Source organism: Rhinolophus sinicus, linkage group LG05 (assembly GCF_036562045.2).
Source record: "Rhinolophus sinicus isolate RSC01 linkage group LG05, ASM3656204v1, whole genome shotgun sequence".
NCBI lineage: Eukaryota > Metazoa > Chordata > Mammalia > Chiroptera > Rhinolophidae > Rhinolophus > Rhinolophus sinicus.
In genome coordinates this window covers 108838616-108862298 of record NC_133755.1, presented here as the reverse complement: position 1 = coordinate 108862298, position 23683 = coordinate 108838616, and the positions used below count along the sequence as shown (strand labels likewise).

Here is a 23683-nt window from a genome sequence, read left to right as displayed (position 1 = left end):
GAAATAAAAGTTATCCAAATTAAAAAGGAAGAAGTAAAACTGTCACTATTAGCAGATAACAGGATATTATATATAAAAAGCCCTAAAGACCCCATTAAAAATTTGTTGGAACTAATAAGCTAATTCAATAAAATTGCAGAATATAAAATCAATACATAGAAATATGTTGAGTTTCTATATGTTAACAATAAACTATCAGACCGAGACATAAAGAAAACAACCTCATTTACAACTGTATTAAAAATAATAAAATACCTAGGAATAAGTTTAACCAAGGAGGTGAAAGACATGTATATTGAAAACTATAAGACATTAGTGAAAGAAACCGAAGAAGATAAAATGGAAAGATATTCCATGCTCATGGACTGGAATCAATATTGTTAAAATGTCCATACTACCCAAAGTAATCTACAGATTCAATGCAATCCCTATCAAAATCCCAATGCACTTTTTAAAATAATAGAAGAAATAATTATAAAATTAGTATGGAACCACAAGAAACCCCAAATAGCCACAGCAATCTTCAAAGGAGAACAAAGCTGGAAGTATCACACTCCTTGATTTCAAACTATTTCACAAAGCTATAGTAATTAAATGGTATTGTATTGGCATAAAACTACATTGATTAATGGAACGTAAAAGAGAGCCCAGACATAAACCCCTGCATATATGGTCAGTTAATTTACAACCAAGGAACCAAGAATATACAATGTGGAATGACAGTTTTTCCAATAAGATGTGTTGGAAAAAATGGACAGCCATACGCAAGAGAATAAAATTTGACCATTATCTTACACCATAAACAAAAATTAACTCAAAATAAAGATTTGAACATAAGACATGAAACCAAAACTCCTAGAAGAAAACATAGGCAATAAGTTCCTTGACACAGGTCTTGAAGATAATTTTTTGACTGTGATGCCAAAAGCAAAAGCAACAAAAGCAAAAATAAATAAGTGTGACTGCATCATACTAAAAAGCCTCTGTACAGCAAGGAAACCATTAACAAACTGAAAAGGCAACCTCATGAATGGGAGAAAATATTTGTAAATCATATATCTGATAAGGGGCTAATATCTGAAATAGGTTAAAAATAACAACAACAACAACAACAACAAAACTTATGCAATTCAATAGCAAAACAAAAAAATGATCTGATTTAAAAATGGTCAGGAGATCTGAATAGACAAAGAAGACCTACGGATGGCCAACAGGTACATAAAAAGATTTTCAACATCATTAATAATTAGAGAAATGAAAATTATAACCACAGGGATATATCACCTCATACCTGTTAGAAAGCCTATTATCAAAAAGACAGGCAATACAAGTGTTCGCGAGGATGTGGAGAAAAGGGAACACTTATGCTCTGTTGGTGGGATTGTAAATTGATGCTGCAACTATGGAAAATAGTATGGAGGCTCCTCATAAAATTAAAAATAGAACTGCATATGATATAGCAACTCTACTTCTGAGTATTTATCCAAAGAAAATGAAAACACTACCTCCAAAGGATATGTGTACCCCCATGTTCGTTGCAGCATTATTTAAAATAGCCAAGATAGGGAAACAATGCAACTGTCTATTGATGGATGAATGGATAAAGATACTGTGGTATTTAAAATATTCCATTGTGTCTGTATATAATATGGAATACTATTCAGCAATAAAACAATAAAATCTTGCCATTTGTGAAAACATGGATAGGCTAGCGGGCATTATGTTAAGCAAAATAAGTCATACAAAAAAGAAAAAAAAAGACAAAGACTGTATGATCTCTCTTTCATGTGGAATCTGAAAAATAGCCCACAGGTACAGAAAACAGATTGATGGTTGCCAGAGGTGGGGTGTGGGAGAGGTGAGAGAAAAGGGTGAAAGGGGTATAAATTTATTAATTTAAGGAAGAATTTTTAGTGGGTACATATCAGCAGAAAAGAGAAGCAAGAGTTCAAGTATGGAAAGAAGAAAATGCTAAAGAAGGCTAAAGTACAACTAAAAACTAAACTTTACTGCTTTTCATTTTTCTAACAGTTTACAGGTATATACAAAGATTTGGGTTTCCAGAGCTTTTCAAATTTTAGACCAGACTTCTAATACCATGTTTCCCCAAAAATAAGACCTACTTGGACCATCAGCTCTAATGTGTCTTTTGGAGCAAAAATTAATATAAGACCCGGTATGATATGATATGATGTGATGTGATATGATATGATATTAATTCCCGGTCTTATAGTAAAATAAGACTGGGCCTTATATTAATTTTTTGCTCCAAAAGCTGATGATCCGGCTAGGTCTTATTTTGGGGGAAACACTCAAAAGTGCTTGTAACTCAAAAGCAGACTTGAATGCTGATGTCTTCCTTATTTCAGTGATCAGCATTTAAACATAGCCCTTGATAGCCTTTAACAGAAATGTGTATTTGTATGAGACAGAGAAAAATGAGATGGGCACATTTTTAAGTCACTTTCAAACATATCCACTCATATTCTGACAGAGTTGGGTGGTGTCTTACCAGTTCTCCTTTATCTCCTTTCTGACCTGGCGAGCCCGCCGCTCCCGGTAGTCCTGCTTCTCCCTGAGCAAAAATGAATTTCTGTGGTATCAAACATTCAATCACATCGAGCTAAAGACACATAGTTTATAAATACGATTTTGACAATCGTTAACATAAAGCTTTGCTACCCTTTGAGCTGACACTGGGCCCTCTGCTGGACGCCCTCCTTCCCTTTTCCGTGAGGACCCCTACTCTCCCTCACTGCCTCTGCCATGAGGACTTCCATGGATCGGGACCTGTGCTGCTCCAGGTACAGGTGATCCTGCACCTGTACCTGTCTTTTCAGTGGAGCTTACTATACAGGATTAGCCACTAGAGGACTGTAAGGTTCCTCTCAACTTTCACCTCACCCCGTTCCCACTGCTCCAGCCAGGAGGGAAGTGGCAGCAGGCTGTGTTACATCTAAGGGTAAGTATTAAATCACAGTGCTCGGGAACATCCTGTTGCAGGTACTGCGGCAGGTTTTCCTTTCCTCATTCTTTTCCTCAGGTATGGGCATAGAGGGAAGCCATCATGAGATGGCTCAGCCTCCTTTTAGCACAGGCCTCATGACTGCCATTAACATTCACAAAAGAAGTTCATGTAGGTCCATGGGCCCAGTCTTCTTGACTAGGGGACCACAATGGTGTGAGTGAAATAAATTCTTTGAGTAATAACAGAGGCCCTCTGCCTATTTCCTATATAATTTATGGCAGATGGGGATGGCCGGTTTGGATATTTGGGGATACTGATTAAATAGTCTCCACACAACAAAGAAAAACCATGTAGAGTGTCTTTGTATATGTTTTGAAGAGCAAACACTGTTTCCCTCAATTTTGAATTCCCAGAATTGAAGCCTATTCTTGGCACATGTTAAGTGCTCAATACTTGTCTGTTATATAGGTAGTTCCTTCCTTCATCTTATTACTCATGCTAACTCACAGCCCAAAAAAAAGTTCAGATGGGCTAGGAACTATCCAGATAAAATCCAGGAAATGCTATCCTATCCCCAATCCTCTTCTCTTAACCCACCCCAGTGACTGGGTGGCTTAGGCATTTGATTCAAGCAGCACTTAAGGTATGACACGTTCTGTGCACCGAGCCATGTGCAAGGGGCCTGGCTCACCAGGTGGAGTGGCTTTGCAGTGGGCATAGATTAAAATGAGCATACCTTATTTGGAATGCACTGGCACTGGTCTGTAAGTTCCTGCTTTGCTGGCAGATAGGCAGACATTTTACTGGCATGGGCGGGGAGAGATAATGGTGCGATCCTTCCAAAGCCTTTCTGCTCTGGGCACTAAAATCCAAAACGAGGCATTAGGAAATAGAGTAAACTCCAAACATTCTGACATTCCAAACACTGGCTCCCACCAAACTAGGGATTGCTGGGGTTACCTGTAAGAACTACCTTCTAAATAACCAAAAGCTTACACAAGTATGTGAAAGTTTATAATGCCCTTGCTCTTTCACTAAGCCTCCTATGTGTTTTATTACACTGACAACACACTAGAAATGTATTAAAACGTTGAGTTTGGTGAGACATTCTAAAGCTATTACAGATGACTTTATGACAAGCACAGTAATAACACACATTTGAAATAATTGCATTGTTACAATAAAATTATTTCTATAATAAACATCTGTATATGTTTGGGGACCAAATTTAAAATAAAATAATGTGATTTGAACTCTTAAAAAATCACTTACTTCAACAACATGAATATAAAGTCATATAAAAGGACAAAACAAATTCTTCTTACATTGTCAGATGCTATATATTTAATTAAAGTATATCTTATTCCAGCCTATTGTCCTTTAAAGTTATTAAAAGTCTCCACTGTGAGACAAAAGCGGCAAATTTTATACTTATCCTGTGGGTTCAGAATATGTGGGACAACATGAAGAGAAATTTGTTTACAAAGCAATGAACATTATTTTCTTTCAAAAATTCAATTCAGATGGAGAGTCTAAAGAGGATATAAAATCATCCTTTCCTCTCATATCATTTACCAGGCTCCTTCCTCACCATGATTTGTAACTCTGAATTTGCGATTTCATGAATTTGCAATTTCAAAAACTCTGAATTTGCAAGCTAGGAAAAAAGGTTCACACAATACTTTGTATACTATAAATTATATATGCATGGGAAAATATTGCCAGGATATAACACTAAAAAATTGTCAGTGGTTATTTACTGTGGTGAGATCATGGTTTCATCTCTGAATTTGGTTGTATTTTCCAAGTTTTCTCTCACAAATATATGTAACTTTAAAAAATATATATTTTGAAAAATGGATAGTACTCTAATTCTTGTGAGAACAACAATAAATATTATAAGAAAAATAGCACCCAGAAATACTGTGACTAATTTCCTGTCTCCTCAGTTCCATCACATTGACTCTTCCAGGTTTAATGATTAAGTATTTAGTTATCTCAATAAGTTTCCACATCTACAAGTCTAAAAGTCACATCAGAATGAAACAAGATTATCACAAAAAAAAAAAAAAAAAAAAAAAAAAAAGATTATCACCAAAACAGTCCACTTATCTCATATGTTTTGAAATAATGTTCCAGCCAGTTCCTAACTCCATGGCTTCCCAAGATAACCAAGACCCAGTTAGAGTTCACAATTTTGCTCTGGATAACTGACTCACTGTATTAAATTAAGGATTTAAGTGATTTTAAAAGTATGTCTGAGGCTTCACTATAAAATTGTCCACTCTCTCTAAAAAGTGCCTCGAGGGAACATAAAATATACAAGTAAGGATTTCTACCCTTGTAGAAACCTCTGGTTTTGATTTGACACATTTAATTAATTGGCCTTCAAAATTTTAATCACATTTCTCATTTATTTTCAGCAAATGTTTCTGATTTTCTCCTTCTGTTTATATTTGTTCTTCATTCTATGTCTCTAGTTATGAACATTGACTGCTTCAGAAACAGAAATAGAAGCAAAGAAGTATGTTTATAGATTACCTTGAATCAATTTCACCTTTGAAATGTGCTACAAAATATTAATAACAAAAACATATCTGATTTGAAATTCCAAGACAAAATTAGATTTTCAAAGAAGTACATTAAAATTTTCTGAATTCAACACATTTAAAAAAAAACAGTTGATATCAGAATTATAGTAGATGTACTTAAATAGTTTTTATATAATTATCTATCTTACAAACTATACATTCCCATTTATAAACTGTAGCAGATTTCCATTGTCTGTTCATCATTAACAGATTGGTGAGGACCTTCCAAATAATTACCAGCAGGAAAATGAGTAGTCTTTTGTTATTTTTCCCCATAGTTAGAGATGAATTCCTACTTTATATTCTATTCTTTAAAACTAACTCCTAAATAATATTTTTATAACACGATTAATTTTTTTTTCATAATTTGTGAGGTTATGTCACTGCTTTTAATGCTCAAACTACTCTATCAAATGTATCACCCCTAATTCCTTAAACAGTTTTCTCATAATTCTAGTTGAAAATGTTCATGATGTGATGGAACAGAGTAGTACCTATTGGTCAAGAATATAATATTTGGATATATAGAAACATCATTATGTTACATTTCAATCACAGAAAATTATTATTTTAAGAGCTCTTACTTCAAAAAAAGCATAATTATTTTTAAAAACTTTTAGAGAAATTACATCTTCAAGATTTAAATGTATGGCTCTAGGAAATCTAGGTATTTCAAGTCTGTAGGTTGGCATTCTAAATTATCTTTTTAGATATTTATAAAAAGACATTTGGCTGGCTTTCATTTTACTTGGAATAAAAGCCATACAATGGGTTGGAGACATACTTTATAAAATCAAGTTACATAAGCAAAACATAAAAATTTGAAAGACTTAGCTATGCTTTGGTCACATTATTATCTCCCACCCATAGTGAGTGATAGAAGCTAAAAATATTATTGAATTACTAAACTACGGATAAAATTTCCATATAATTTTTTGATGGTAAGTGTAGACTTTCTTGGAAATCTAAGATACAAAGAAAAACATTTTCACCTTTTACTTTTCATGTGTTCTTTCTGTAAGCCTTTTTAGAATTTGTCCCTTTCAAACATCTTTTTGTCCCATCTATCTCCTTTAGTAGTTGATAAGGCAACAAGTCATGAAACAATATTTTGACTACCTTCTACAAACAAAGCACAAGGAATTTTTTTAAAAAAGAGTATAAAAGTATAACTCCTCTCAATGAGTTTAAAATGCAGTTGAATAAATTAAAAACAAATACAACTACATCTAATGATATAAGATGGCACACATGACCATCACAATGAAAGATAAAGTACTGAATTCAGAATTTTTTGGAATGGAAGATGGGTACAAGAAAATAATAGTTGTGTGGTAAGGTTGTGGGTATTAAGAATGAGAGGCTAAGAAACTGGATGCATATTTTATTGACAACCCTGAATGACCTAAAGCTTAGAGAAAGAGATGAATAGAGGGCAGGGAACGTGCCTTATTCATGTCTGTTGGCCTTGTTCTTTAGCACAATGTCTACAAGATCATTGTTTTTGAATAATAAATGTTTATTAAAAGAAAGTAAAAAAAAAAAAAAAAAAAACATACAAAGCAGTAATTCAGAGACTTATTCTGGAAATACTGGAATGCAAAAGGTCCAGAGACAGGGAAGGTAGTTGACACAACAATGCAACAATCCAGGAATGAGGCAAAAGTAGACCATGGCAGTAACAGGAAAAAGGAAGATGCAGATGAAAAATCTATCACAAAGGAAAACTGTCCAGGATTGGAGACAGGCTAGAAGAAGGATATGAGTGAGAATAAGGTATGATCACAAATTTAAAACCCCTGTAACTGGAAAATGATGATGCTACTTTTGGAACATAGTTTAGGGGGAAAGGCATAAATTCTCCTTTATTTATGTTGCGCCCAAAGTGAAGACATCATTCCCAAAGAACAGGACAAAACATGGGGATTAACATTTTGAAAAGAAACTATGGGGGAGCTCTAAGAGGGATCTCTTACTTGGAACAAATTACTCACCTGGCTTCAACAGAAAATATTCGGTGCTTCCCTACATTTGAACTCTACAGACTAGGCAACTGACATTCTACATTCTTCATGTTCCAAGAAAATTAACTTACCTTAGTATCTGATATTTCACAACAAGTTTCTTGAACTATGAAGTTTGAGTTACAATAGATTTTAAGTTGGTGAAGTTCAATCTATTAAAAAATTAGTAATAAAATATATCATTAGTTTGTTTGAAAATCACATTTAGGCACTTAAGAACTATGGTAATTTAGCTGGTAAGAGAAAGAATCTAATAAAAATAAATTACTGGTAGGCATTTTTAATATTTTTATTAATTTTTTATCATGATTTTATGGACCTTTTGAGAACTAGACATATAGTCAGTTGTTGAGATGAATCTACATATAAAGGAAATCAGGTAATGAAAGCAACTGCAAACTTTGGTTAGTTGTTTCAAAACATAAAAAATAAAAGAAGTATTTAATTAAAGAGAGGTATTGTTATGCACTACAATAAAGTATATGACCACAAAATGAAGACTATTTCATAATAAAAATTTGTGGAAAAAAACAGAGTCAAAGGTATGACCACATGATGGAAAAGGCTTTCTCTGTAGTTTCAGACCTATGTATTTGAGGCATGGAAACAGATGCTCACTTCCCACTAAGAAAAAAAAAAGGTATTTAGCGATTATCTATTTTTCATATATTCTACTACCTACGGATTTTATATTATATTGGCATAGTCTTAAGGAGGACTCACAACTTTTTACAAAACTAATTGATTCCTTTTATTTGCTCAGCAGATTCACATTTTTTTGGCATTTGGACATGAAATTAAAAATATTTCAAGGAAAATACAATCATGCCTTTAAATGAAAGATCAAACATCCATATAAGAGCAAGTAAATAATACAGACTAGTAATAAAATTTCAATGCTAGTGCTTAAATAGGCTATTTTAAATTAGTTTGTGGTTGAAAAATTAACTTAATAATTAACCAGATGATGATTTTACATTAAAATAGGTCAGGAACAACCTTCCCCTCACCCCCTCCTCCTCCCTGCCTTTCTTTCTCTGCCTCTCTCCACTTCTTTGTCTCCCAAAATAACAGCTAGATTATGAATTACTTTGAGGTCAATAAGTACTTTCTATGAAAAGGCCAACTGTAATATAATAATTAATCCTATGATAATAGAAAGCAGTTAGTTCTAAATCCCTAACCCAACACCAGATAAGCAAAAAATAAAAAGCTATAACTATTAGTCTACACTGAGATGAACAAAATCATTTCAGCTCATAGGAAGCATTAAGAACTCCAGACATCTTATGAATACATGTGCAACCTAAGATTTGCAGCCAATTCAAAATTCTGAGATAAAATGAAAAATGATTGCTTTTCTATAACTTTTTGCAAGGTTATTAAAGTTAATTTTTATTTATAAAGTTTAAATACACTGTCTTACATAGTATAATGAAATACCAGGCAGTAACATACTCATTATGTAGAATGAAGAATGAGGACACCAATTAATTAATATTGTTTTTAACTAAAACTTATCATCACTGTTATCAAAATAGCCAATAAACATTGAGATTCTATTATGTACTATCCACTGTGCTAAGCCCTTCATATGAATTAATTTGCTCAACTGAAGATAGATGATCAGTTTTTGATGGATTAGAACCTAATCAACTACCCATGACATTGAAACTACCATCAGCCTAGTTTAATCACGCTTTTGTTATTTATTACTTAATTTAGAATCCTTCCTTGACACAGTGCTTTAGAATGGGACTGTTTAGGGCTGAGTCTTTTACTAACTCTTGTCACACATTTTGTTTGTTAAAAAAAAATACTTTATATAAGATTTATCACCTATCTTTCACAAAAGCACATGGCTAGTATATATAAAATAAAACCCAATCATTACATTTTTTTCAATAACATAAATTCTGTATAAATAAAACATTTTCACATTATGGCAAACCTTACGGAATCATAGAGCTTGTAAGGAGATAATGAAAACTTAGGTCACTTAAAGTTTTAGTAGGACCAAGAATCTTTAAAAAATAAAATACTATGTATTTTATTTGTTTGTTTAACTTAAACAGTGACTATCTCCTTAAAAAGTTGCATCATTGTGATATATCTTTAATTTTATCCTCAAATGAGTTGATTCCATATTAAACTACATAAGTATTATAACACTATGATTTTCACATTATGTCGTTTTATAAGGACACACCTATATTCTTTAGCCTCAGTTTCTGGGATTGATTCTTTCCTTGGGTGAGAAGTTAATGAGACACAGGACACACACTCAACCTTCAGAGGGTGAGCCTTGAGCCTAAATCCAGTTCTTGCAATAATTTGTTCCTCTCGCATAGCTGTCTCTCCCCCAAAGGTTAGAAATTTACCTCAGTGTACTCTTTGGTTCTCCCAATTCCCCTGGAACCACAGTCTGCTTGGCTCTCACTAGTCCTATAGAGACCAGATTCTAGTTCCAAGCTCCAGTACTTGCAGCAGGTACGACTGCCACTCCCTAACACTGTTGCTAGAATTCCTGAAGCTGACGTCCCATCTACCTGTAATCTATCTACTGCTGGAAGTCTCTGTTGTTCTAGCTGCTGGTCTCCATTTCCTTCCTTGCCTTTGGAGACATCTTTCTGATAGGTCTGTCTAATATAGTTGTTACAATTAATACCGTTATTATTGGTAGGCACCATTTTCTGACATATAATTTAATCTTTCCATTAGGCTCCCAGATCTTTGAGAGCTGGAACAGAAGGTTTCTTTTTTTCTTTTTCCCACTCTCTTATGCCACTGTTGATTAAATGCCATGTCTGGCCCTGAATAAATAAATGAATTTACAGAGAATCAACCATGTGCTAGGCACATATTCTATACAATTATAATGAGAAACTCTATCAATACTATTTTTAATTGAGGATACAGAGTCTCAGATAAATTAGCAACTAACAAGATAAATTAGTAGATCATAACAGTTAAGTAGATGAGGTATGATTTACAACCACATCTGTCTGACGTCCAAGCTAGCTCACTTATGCCATGTCTTCTCCCCAGGATTGGCTTCTGCTCTGTCCTATTTTCCTGATTATCACTGAGCCCTAGTTATGGTATTCTCTCAGTGATTTGTTCACTATCTCTAAGAGAAGACAATTCAAAAATAATATTTTATTGAAAAAATGTATATGTGCGTGTGTATGTATAAAATGAGCTCGCCAAGTATGTATTTGCACAGAGTTGTACTGTTGAAATAAAAATAAACTGTTAAGTGCTTTCAGTTAACAGCAATAGCAATTCCTATTGGTGACCTGCATTCAGATTATTTTTACAGGTTTTCCCATCATTCCATCCACAAGAAAATGTTCAGTCATCAAACTTAGCTATGTCTCACTTTCTTTAACATTATAGGCCTTTTTCTTTTGGGAAGTCAATAATAAATCTTTATCATCTGAGCATCAAATGTAATTTTGAAAGGATCTTTTCATCTGAAAGGGTTTTACTATCCAATAGTTTTCATTTGAATGACCTACTGATACAATTAGTGGCATGTTTTAGTCCATTAGAACCCTGAAAAATCATTGTAAGCTTACGAAAAAATAGTCTACAACGCAAAGCAGTTGCTATAATGGGGATGAATAAATAACCTATTGTTCTTGAATGAAAACACCAGATAATCTGGAACCATTTAAAACTCAACTTTTTCCAGCCCTTCCTATTGAAAACATAATGAGTCTAGACCAAGCTTGCTTTTGGTAGTATATTTTCACTTTTACTAAAACTCAATTTTAATAACCTTATGTTTTTAAAGCATGACCTAGTTCTTTTAAATTCACAGGATGGAAAAAAAATGGGTGAAAACAGATAGAAGATAATATATGTGAAAATAGAGTTAGAAATACATAGCTATCCTTCACACATCTGATGACAAATTAATTTAAACAGTGTTGAGAAGCCAAGGTATTATATAGTAATTAAAGGAAGAAGTTTTAAATAAGATACGTTGTTTTAATTTAGAAATTTGACTAGCTCTATTCACAACCAACATCACTGATAACTCACATCTACAGGCTTGCCATCTGAAGCTCGTGCAGCAATAACAGTCCTTCCTTGAAAGTCCACCGCCTCCTTTTCATCAGTCTGCCTGTTTGCAATTAAATTACAATCCATATAGAGTGAAATGCCCCGAGATTGTACACTGATTCCAAGTTTATGCCACTGACGGTCAAACAAAGAACGGAGTTCTCGATTTTTAAAAACGTAGTTCAACACATCTCCCTCAGCAGCTCGGAACATAAATTCCACGACTTTCTTTCCACCATCAACCACTATCGAAACCTGCAAAAACGCAAATTATCTTTAAATATTTTAAAATCAATGTTTGAAATTATTAAAGCATATACATAAAAACTCAAGACTCATGTAAGTATAACTGAAGCATTTAGTAAAATGTTTTAGATGACACCTGTGTCCTCCAGATTTGTCAACATTAAAGAACAGCAAGTATCCAGCTACAACATGGTTTAAAACCATATGGTATTCTTGTGCATATAATATGCTCCTTTCTTGAGAAAACATCTAAGAATATATATATGTCTGTATGAGTAATTTAAGAGTTAAATGCTACTAATTTTTAAAAGAATACAAATATGACCAGTTCTCTTAGCATGGAAACCAATATCAAGTTCTTGAGGATTTGCATGGGGCAGAGAAAATGCATTTTCATAGAGGAGATACTCTTTCAGTTTGATTCATCTTTGCATCACAAAATTGTGCTATATTAACAGATTAAAACCAATGAGGGGTGGCCGGTTGGCTCATTTGGTTGGAGCACGGTGCTAATAACACCAAGGTTGCCAGTTTGATCCCCACATGGGCCACTGTGAGCTGTGCCCTCCTTAAAAAAACAAAAACAAAAAAACCATTCCAATGGATATATATATATGTAAACCCAAACGTATGGTGCCAATAAGTAATACTGAGGTTCATCTCCCCTCACCGGAGTACCTGTAACCCCAAGTTATGCCCAAATACCATCTCTTCAACAAGTATTTCTAGATTCCTGTTCTTCCATACCCGATTTTGGGGAGCTGTCCTTTCTATGCTCCCATAGTGCCTACCAACTCAGAGCTTACCTCTACCACTGTGCTTGTCACGCTGTGATTACGTTCTAGTATATTGTTTTCCTAGATGACAATCCCTTGTAAGGGTGATAGTATATTTTTCAAGATTGAACAATCTAGCTTATTTTTATTTTTTCATTCTTTTCTTTGCTTCCTTCCCCTCTTACCTGATTCAATAACTGTGTTTTCCTGAGGCTACATGTATACCTCATTAATCTGGTTAATTGGCAAAACACTAACTTGAAAGAAACTGAATCAGCCCTCAGCCATCCAGCCACTGGCAACCAGGCTGCAATTCTAGCCTGCCATTTTCCATCAGATGGCAAATGAATCACCCCTATGACCAGGTTCCAGATAACCATGGAGGAACAGACTGGACCCTAGTAAATGTTGTCCCAGACGAGTCATATAACAAACTCTCCCTTTCCTTTATTCTGCTTCTTTCTGTGTACCTGTAAAACTCCTTGACTGTTCTAGGAAGGGGGAAGGTAGTCTTTGAAACAATGTCCGCCATCTTCCCAGAAAGCCGGCATTTTGAATAAACCTACCTTTTTCTCCACCAACCCTTGTCTCTCCATCATTGGTTTACGAGCAGCATGCAGCCAAATCTGAGTTTGATAACACTCTTATACTTTATGCTCCTGAGAATAGGAATTATGCTTTTTAAATCTCTAATATTTGTCACTAACTAGAAGTAAAAGAAAAGCTAATATTGCCTCACCCTCCAGAGTCTCATATTATAGATATCAGCAAGATGATCCTAGCTATGAGAATTCTTGAATTTTCCTATTGATGATTCCTCTAAAAAATAGAATATTTGGATACTAGAACTGCTCCCAAATTTGTGCACACAGTTCCAAGATTCACCTGACTTAAGTACAACTAAGGTTCCTTACCTGAGGCATATTCTGCTGGTTTAAAACCTGCCATAGAAACCACCGTTCCTTTTTGGTGCTTCTCCGTACACGAAAAATGGCTGCTATGGCATACTCTTCAGGAAGGCCTTTGGGAAATATCTTACTGTGGGAGGAAAACAAAGAAATATTGTGGGAAACCTGAAGATGGCAAGGAAAGAAAATGTAGGTATAAAGTTCTACGTAACACAATAGCTCAGTATATTTTTCTCAGTGGATTTATATACTTCATTATGTATTTTTATAGTAATCTTCCTAGTGGATATGTGGAAGCAGCATACCTACATTACCTATGTAGTTTTTATTTTTGTTCTTTCCTTGTTTTTAAATTCTCTGGTATGGTGTATGTGAAAGCAACACATATGGGATATGTGAAAGCAAGCAGGTTATATAGTGCTATACAGTGATATGGCCTTACTCAACAGGATATTCCAACAGAGGAGAATCTCAGAACTCTCTGCAATTGGGCACACAGTAGAGGTTAATGAAGGAAATAAATGGTACCTTTCAGTTTTTTCAATATAGAGAAGTACAAAACATAACAAAGGACATTGCTAACAATTAAATGTACATTTTCCAAAGAAGAAAGCTTATCATATTAAGCTTTTGCTAATGAGTTCCTAATACTGAATTCCTAGTATCAATTTAAGACTGATGCTAAATAAAACAAAGAAGTTTTAGCTTATTTTTCATTCCTATAGAAAATGAGCAAATTCTTTCCAGGTAGCAGAGAGAAGTCAAAAGACAGTCCAACTATCCTCCTGCCTCAATCTTGTTTCAAAATACTGGTCTCACTGGACCCACAAAGAAACTCAGGGAAAAAAACTCACAATGAACATATATCATATTTAGACTCATTGGAAAACAAGGAGAAATACTTTCCTCCAAGCTGACTTTTAAATTTATCTGCACTGCATATATAAACTGCAAAGCAAATTTTACTTTTCTTTAAAAAAATCATGAAGAATAGTAGGCAAGAATTCTCTTACAGACTAACATAGCCAGAAGTTGTTTATATAAATGAAAACATCATGCATTGAGATAACAACCGCTAACTTCAAATATTACACTGAGGTCTACTGAAACTGACAACTAACTACTCAAACTGACAACCAAACTGTCATGGAGAATTCTTAAATTTTAGTTTTACTCTTTGTGTTAGAGACAAAGTTACATGTTGGTAGGGAAATCAGGAAAAAATATTAAAAAGCTATGCTGGCCTAAAGTTCTTATTTACTTACTCAGTTAAACACACACACACACACACCACACACACAGGTATATATATATATATTGTGTGTGTGTGTGTGTGTGTGTGTGTGTGTATGCTCTAGTTTTATCTTCTTTGAGGACATATCAAAAAGGGGCAACCAACTTTATTGCATGTACATTATTATATGCCCTCTTAAGTGAGCAAGTAATTAGTAAAATATGTTTTCCATCCCATCAAAATAAAACTTCTAAAATTGTATTCTTGATTGGCATCATTTTTCCTTTAGGACTTTGTCATCCCACAGCCTTCTTGCCTCCATGATTTCTGATGAGAAATCAGGTTAATCTTATTGAAAACCCCATTGTACATGGTGAAACACTCCTCTCTTCATCCTAATAAGATTCTCTGTCTTTTGGTAGTTATCAGGGGTGGATCTCTCTTCCTACTTGAGCTTCTTAAATGTAGAGATTAAAGGTTTCCACCAAATTTGGAAAGCTTTCAGCCATTATTTCTTCAAATATTTTTTCTGTCCCTTTCTTTCTGTCCTCTTCTTCTGAGACTCCTATTATGCTTATGTTGGTATGCTTGATGGTATCACATAGGTCTCTGAGGTTCTGTTCATTTTTCTTCATTCTGTTTTTTCCTGTTCTTCATATTAAACCATTCCAATTGACTTATCTTCAAATACTCTGATTCTTTCTTCTGTCACCTCAAATCTGCTGTTTTCAAACTGCAAAATTTTGATTTGCTACTTCTTAATAATCCCTATCTACTTGTTAGTATTTTCTATTTGGTGAGACATCATTTTTATACTTAACTTTAGTTCACTAGACAGTTTCCTTTAGTTATTTGAAAATATTTTAAATAGCTGATTTAAAGTTTTTGTCAAGTAAGTCTAATGTCTAGATTTCCTCAGAAATAGTTTCTATTGACTGCTCTTTTCTCTGCATATGGGTGATACTTCATTTCTTTGCATATCTTGTAATTTCTTAATTGAAAAGTGGACATTTAAAATAATATGACATAGCAACTCTGGGAACCAGATTATTCTCCACCCATTAGTGGTTTTACCGTTATTGCTGTTTGTTATTTTTGCTGCTATTATTGTTGCTGCTGTTTGTTTGCTTAGTCACTTTCCTGAACTAATTTCATAAAGTGTGCACTCTTCCATGTGTGACCACTGGAGTCTCTGCTCAGTTTAGTGGTCAGCTGATGGTTGAACAGTTAAGTGCCTTTGACCTGTAAGCATCCCAGCCTCTGCTGAGGAACTATGTGTGCATGTTGGAGATTGCCTCAGGAAGGCAGTTTACAACTTTCCTTAGCCTTCACTTTATGCTTGTTCAGAGCTTCAAAGGTGGCCAGAGCAATAAGCTTAGGACCTTTTCAGATGTTTTCTGAGCTTCTACAAAGCCCTATGTATACACACAGGTGTCTGGATTCCCACAAGTATGTTGGAGCTTTCTAATGCTTTCAATGGACATCTCCTTTCCCAATTTTTCCTTTAAAAAATATTTGGTCTCCTTTCATTTACCCTAATTGTAATTGTTGTATTGGGTAGCTGCAATGTTACACACTTGCTATTAACTATTTTCAGCAAATGATGGGGTAAAGGCTATTCTTACTCAGCAAGTCAGGTCAAATAAAGACAAGCTCTATGAGTAGAGGTTTCCAACTAACTACCAGTCAGGTAAAATAATGACAGTTCTCTGGGAATGAGACTTTTATTGATCCCCAAACACATTCTTCCTCCTCCAATGGTTGCTAGACTGCTAGTTTGCACTTGTGATTATGAAGCTGTTGGTTTTCAAGCCTACCATTGTGTTGAGGAGAGAGGGATGTAAATCGGACAAGTTAATAGGCCAGATAGCTCTTGTTTCTTATTGAGAGTGTTGTTCTTGAATAAATTTTTTGAATGTTGCAACTTTTTGGCTAATTTCCAGAGTTCTAAAAATATTGGCTTTGACCATTTTTGCCTGTGTTCTCATTGTTTTTATGGATGGATACATTTTCTAAGCTCCTTACTTTGTATTCCTGCTGACATCATCAGTAATATCTGCTTGGACCCTGCAATTTAGCCCAAGTGCAACTTTCATACAGTCAAGAGAGTTAGTTATCTGAGTGAACTCCTCATGAAGCAGAACAATGTAGATGAATCCTGTTCATATTTCTGATTCACAAAATCATGACAAATAAGTTGTTTAAGTCACTAAGCTTTGCGGTGGTTTTTTACAAAGCAAAAATAATTAAAACACCTTTCACCTCACTTTCTTAGGATTATATTCATATAGGCGCCTGTCACATCTCTTCATGAGACTGAAAATGCTTCGAAGGCAAGGACAGCATTAAATCTATCTTTGCATCAAACGTAAAGCCTAAGTGCAGTGCCAACAGGGAACTCTACAAATATTTGTTAAATGAATGACTGATCCAGCAAATAAAACAGATAAAGACATATTTAGTGTTGATATGATTCTTTAATACTTTATATAATAAAATTAAATATGATTATTTTTCAATAATTTAAAATTTTATTCAAAAATTGAAAATATTTATATCTCATGAAAGGTTTCTTCTGTGACAAAAAAGCAAAAAGTATTAATATTAATGATGCTAATATATAATATAGTCTTAAAATAATACACTGAAATAAAGTTAGTGACTTTTAAAGAAAAAATATTTTTTCTTGGATGAAAATCCTTATAATATTTCCCTTTCAGAAATTCATATTCTGCTTTTAAGATCAAAAATTATTTTTCTTGCCAAAACTATTTTCGAAGAAAAAAATGTTTTTTAAAAATAATGTTACAAAATATGTCTATTCTTACCGACTGTGTTTCTTGTTTATACCACATAAGCACAAACGCTTAATGTGACAGAGAAAGTTTCTCTGAGTCTTGCCAAATTTTCTATTATAAAAGAGGCTATATTGAATTACTGGTCTGTTACTAGAGAGATATAATGACAGCTTGCTATGTCTAAGATATCCATGCTTAAATATTTTTGAATGGAGTATAATTTCCTATAAGAAATTCTATCCATTGCTTATTCAGTGATAGTCCCATTAAGAAAAATATTGCTGATACTTACTTGCCAAACACATTCATATATATATTTGGCTAGAAATTCTAAATGGAATATTTTCTACCTTCCCTCCATTTTATACATATTGTATCTAATTCAATGTTGTAAATGGAAAAGTCATCCACATAAATTAATATTAACCTACATTTGAAGTTCTCAAATTTTGTGAAATTTAAGTGTAATTAATCCTTTATTTCCCATTGTCTGTTTTTCTTCACATTAATCAAAGTCAGCTAAATATTCATGGACACATGACAGCAGAGGTATAGCAATTAATAAAATGTTTATTCTAAAATCAAATTTTTAAATGCAACTAAGTAAAAGTCATAGAGAGCCAAACTAAAGTCATTCTAAATTATCTAAAATTACCAAAAAAACCTTGCCAGCTGTGGAGTCCTCTTTATACTAGCCCTGAAGAAGGCTAGGTCTAGATATAATCAGGAGTGTCTCTGAAGCCTTGCAATTCACATATTTTAAACTCCTTTGAATTTGTGACTTATTTCAATGTTGGAAAAAAATCTAGAATGTAGTTTTAACCTGGCCTCTGATGTTCTCTACGTATAGGAGCCCTCTGCTCAATCACAAAATAGAAGAAAACACTATTAAACTACAGGGGAAGTGTCAGATGATCAAAAGTGGGGCTCCTTACAATGACCAGCTATGGAAGAAGGCAATGTCCAGACCTGAGAACCAGTACCAGTGAGAATTTGACCCCAATAAAAAATTTACTTCATAGAGATTTTAATATTACAATGTTTACCTCTTGGTGTTAAAATTATGAGAGATTTAATTTTCTTCTTTATATTTTCTCAATGTTTGCAATAAGTATACATTTTATTAATAATATTTAAAATAAACACACCACTATTTTCAGTTTAGGAAAAAAAATCCTCAACTTTAAAATGACCTGTAAATTAACCTTACATTCTTCCAGGACAGCGATAAGGAAGAATTAACACTAACAAATATTATTTTTGCTACTATGGAAGGTAAAAAAATATGTCATAAAATTATATAATCTCCAACCTATTGTCTTTATAATTAATTAATAAGTCACTGAGACATTAAGAGATGAAGGAAACTTCAATTGAAAATACTTGTTTTCCATTATTTTCTCCATATACTTCAAACAGAATATGTAATTACAAAGTACTATTACCTGTGTTCATGGAGTTAGATAAAAATTAACATCTTATTAACCATGAATAAATTCACTGTACCACTGTACAGGGCCTAAAGAGTAGGTTGTATTTATCTAAATAGTATATTAACTTCATTCTCTAGGTTTTCTTTCCCACTTGACTAATGAAAAATCTTTCCTGGTCAAAATTTATTTAAAATCATTAGGAAATATAAATAAAATGATGATGTCTAAAAAGTATCTATATTACAGGAAAGATCTTGGCATGAAGTGGAGGAAGCATTTAATCAGTCTATGTACATAAAATTGTTATTAAATGGGATTCTATAGCCAGTCATTTGTATATGTGGTTATGAACTCAGAGATACCAACATCCTCCCTAACGATGAAGCACTGTCACTGACAAGCCAAAACACCTAATACTCTATTATTAGAGCTTTCCTTCCCTCTGGAAAATGCTTGTGTTTATAAAATGCAAGCTCTGTTACCATCAATTTAGTCTCTAGAGACCAATCACACATTATGAACAAATTGACTAATAATTAATTCTCACCTTGGAAAGCACAGAACTGGGATCTATGGGGATTGTCATAAAACAAGGAAGTTTAAATGGGAAAGGCATAGAGAGAGAAAGAGGAATAAATCCAGAATAGGAAATGCCCCTTAATTAACCAGACCAAGATGAGATGCCATTGTCGTGAGCCCTGTGTAGCAAAAGTGTCACCTTAAGCTACTGGGAGTTTGGGAGGAAAGTTCCAAAAAGGAGGAGGTAATACCAAAGGGGATATGCAATCAAGATAAACCTTGACTACTTCCCTCACCTGTGCTATGGCCTCACACACTTAAGTCCCTTCTCAGCATCTCCACTTAGACATTAAAAGCATCTCTAATTAAGTAACTGAAATTGAGCTTTTTGTTTCTTACCAAACACATCCCTTTACAAGGATTCCACATCTTAATAAAAGGTATGGCCATTCACCCAGGTGCTCCAGCCAAATACCTAAGTCATTCTTGATCCCTTTCTTTCCTTCCTTATTCCCCACCTCATCCAACCCATTGGCAAGTCTTACTATTTGTACCACCAAAATGGATTCTGATTCTGTCCATTTCTCTTCAGCTCCACTATCACTCCCTAATTCAAGGTGCCACCATCTCTCCCTGGGACACTAGTTATAGTGTCCTGATTATTCTCATTCTTTCCCTCCCTTATAGTCTACTCTACATACAACAGCTAGAAGGAACTTTTAAAATGTAAATCAGACCAGGTCTCTCCCCTACTTATAATCTTATTATAGTATCTCATGGGTCCTAGAATAATATACACATCCCTACCATGGCTCATAAGGCCTTATGTGCTCTGACTTCAGCTTTCCTCTGACACATCATCTCCTATTTCAGTCTCTGCGTAGCACCCATGCTCCAGTTACAATGACCTGAATTTTGTTCCTTGAACACACCAGGCTCATTGACATCTTAGGCCTTTGTACTTCCTGTTTCCTCTCCTGGGATGGCCGTTCCCAGAAGTCTCCACTTAGATGGCTTCTCTTCACTGTTCAGGTCTCAGCTCTAATGTCACTTCCTCTGAAAGGTCTATAGTTGTCTTCACCTTAGTCACTACCTGGCACTTTGTTTTATTTTCTTCATAGGCTTGTAACTACCCAACTTTTTTTTAAAAAATGCACTGGTTTACAAATATATTCCTGTCTTCAGTGACTAGAATGTGATTCCCATAAAAACAGGGGCTCTGCCAGATTTGCTGCTTTAAATCAAGCATCTTAGACTAATACCTGACATATAAGATACACCCATAAACATTTTTTTCTATTCACAGAAAATTCATAGTGATGACTATGACCGGTCCTAGTAGGTACAAAACACTTGTATTCAGTGTTAAAATCTATGTTAATTTGCATAATGCCTGAAAGTTAGGGCTAAATCATATTCATCAGGAAAACAGCAGAAGGAAAAGCCAAGCCCTATGTGATTCTACAGCAGGTTAATCAAAAAGCTGACACGAAACAAGTCTAGGAACAAACACAATCAGTATTCTTACTTTCAAAAAAATGTTTAAAATCTCTACGGGCTATAGCAAAATAGAGTAGCTTCTCCAGGAAGATTTCACCAAAAGTGTGCTTCAACAGACGTCTTCCAGTCCTTGGAAATATTTCAGTTATAAGACACCACCCATACTAGTTTCCTGTAGTTATACACACTCTTTAAGCTAAAAGGAACCTTAATAGTGATTTAGATCCACCATCTCACTTTGTAAATGAGAAATTAAAGCCACAGAAGTTAAATAACTACCCCAACGTCACTCTGCCAGACAGAGGTCAGAATGGGACTTGAACCCAGAACTCCTAATTCCAAGGTCAGTTTTTTTTTTCCAGTGTATCAAGTTGTTTACATTCTCTAGGTTAAGAACAAAACATCCCTCATTATTACCAACCTGACTTTAAAGTAATGTTTTGGGACTACAAGTGAGAAAAAAAACTCTGTTTTTCTGAGTACTAAGTGGGATGGAGGAGGTAAATAAATATAAATTTATTAATTTCAACAAATGAATAATTAAAATGTTTACAATCATACTATAATACTAACAACAACAATAAATCATATTTTGGGCTCTGAGTAAAGTATTCATTATGACATTTGCATATCCTAGGTGACCAGCAACCCTGAGGGGCCGATTACTACAGTTCCTTCCCCTAATGATATTTTGAGCACAGATCAGGAAGTATCGCAAACCACACAGTAATATCTTTAAAATAGTAATATCTTTTAAATACTGTCTGTTAGGTTTTAGGAAAGATAGGCATGCTGCAGAAGGTGATAACCAATCAGGAATATTCTCTATAAATTCCTTAGAGATCATTTCTTAGAAAAATTAGCACTTTTAACCAAGCTTTTTTTTTTTTTTTAATTGAGTGCAATTTTCAGGAAGTAGTGAGAATGATGAGAACAGTATATATACCAATATCTATGTAACGTGAAGAAAAGTATGAAGTAGTCTGATAAAAAGTACAGCTGTGTTTATCCTATTGATGAAAAGCAATATATTGGGATTTTAATACCTTAGGAAGAACATCAATAGAATGGTAACCTAACTAAAAAGACAAGTAATTCTTTAAACTATGAAAATAATTATCACAAATGTGACTATTTCAAATGATTATGGAAAGACAGAGAACCCTTAATACTAATCCTACATTAATATTTTCCTGGCATAGGGAAGCTTCCATTCCATTCATCTCCTGAAGTGTGAAACCAATGCCTAGCATAACTATACACAAAGTTAACTTAATGAAGGTGAACTGTCTGGTCTCTCAGGAACAGAAGGATGTCAATGAACAAACGATGGGCATTCCTGGCTGTCCCATTTAATCAGAAATGCCTTAAGAGGACAAACTGCTTTTTCACATTCCCTTTCAAATGGGGAGCACTGCAAGCATGGCAAAGCCAGGGAAAATCACAAAACTTAAAAAAAGTAATTCACTCTTTTAAAATACATGTATTTATTTAAAACTTGTTTTATGAGGAGAAGAAATCAAGTAGATTTCATTTATTCAGCACAACTAGTGTTTGGTTGTCGAGAAAAATAAAGACCATAATGAAGCTCATAAATTTCTTTATTTCTTAGTATATTAAGTAATTGGTAATTTCATGATGCAGCAAGTTCAATTTGATGTATGGGTTCAGTATTCCTAAAAGAACCACAGTTGGTAATGTGGCAAGAAACATGTCTAGCTCATATGTAGAAAAAAATAAAGGACAAAATCAAACTACAGTATAAGAGGGTTAGGAAGAAAAATCCAAGACTACCAGTTTCTTTTTTGTTCTTTTACCTTAATAAGAAATGTGTTGCAAGGAGTGAAATGTTTAAAAAAAAAAAAAAGATTAGCAAACTTCGAAAATTTCAGTGCTCATGAACTGAAAAACAGGAGGATACAATTATTCTGGAGAAATTTCATTTTTTAAATGGTGTTTCAAACATTGAATGTGAGATGCATTTAGAAAGCAAAGTGTTTAGAAAGTTTAGTTATGAATTATAATGATTCCAGGGGTAATTCTTCAACCAGCTCATAGCACAAGTCTTGAAGCAAAACCCTTTTTTTTTAAAGTGCTATTCTGGTAGAACTGAATCATATTTAGCAAGTCCAACTTTTATTTATTTAGTTTTTTGCTTTCAAAATGAAATGGTTAAATGGAAAAAAAAAATCTATTTTTAAATATCAAGAACTGGCTTCCAAATTAATCCCTCCATTCTAAATCAGCGTGAGGCAGGGTTTATGCAGAACTTCCGTATTTACAAGTATCAATGGGGCCTTTGACTGGCTGAATATCTTCCAGGAAGAGAAATAAGATACAAGTTACATTTCCTGAGAGTGAAGTGAGAGATGCTTGGAGTTTATAGTAAGTCATTTCTTTCCCAGCTGACATCCACCATCACCTGTCACATTACAAGCAATTTGGCTAGCGCGGCCTGGAGGGTTTGTCTGAAATGCCTTCCCCACAAGCTGGGTGATGATGGTGGAGTTCCACAGCCATTAGAGACACTGAAATCTTAGCCTTTTTGTGTTTGCTGACGGGATTCAGACAGATAGGTTGTTAATGGAAAACAAAGCTTGGATGACTCTCTAATA

The 23683-nt window shown here is 34.1% G+C and overlaps 1 protein-coding gene across 1 annotated transcript in view; it reads right to left on the bottom strand.

Moving 5' to 3' along the window:
• COL19A1 (collagen type XIX alpha 1 chain) overlaps positions 1-23683 on the bottom strand; it is a 313236-nt gene that overhangs the window by 251096 nt on the left and 38457 nt on the right. The window contains exons 5-9 of the mRNA XM_019749266.2: positions 13591-13714; positions 11634-11909; positions 7655-7735; positions 3705-3830; positions 2513-2575 (exon numbers count right to left, since the gene is read on the bottom strand). Of these exons, the coding sequence (XP_019604825.2) occupies positions 2513-2575; positions 3705-3830; positions 7655-7735; positions 11634-11909; positions 13591-13714 (670 nt within the window). The remainder of the gene's footprint in view (positions 1-2512; positions 2576-3704; positions 3831-7654; positions 7736-11633; positions 11910-13590; positions 13715-23683) is intronic.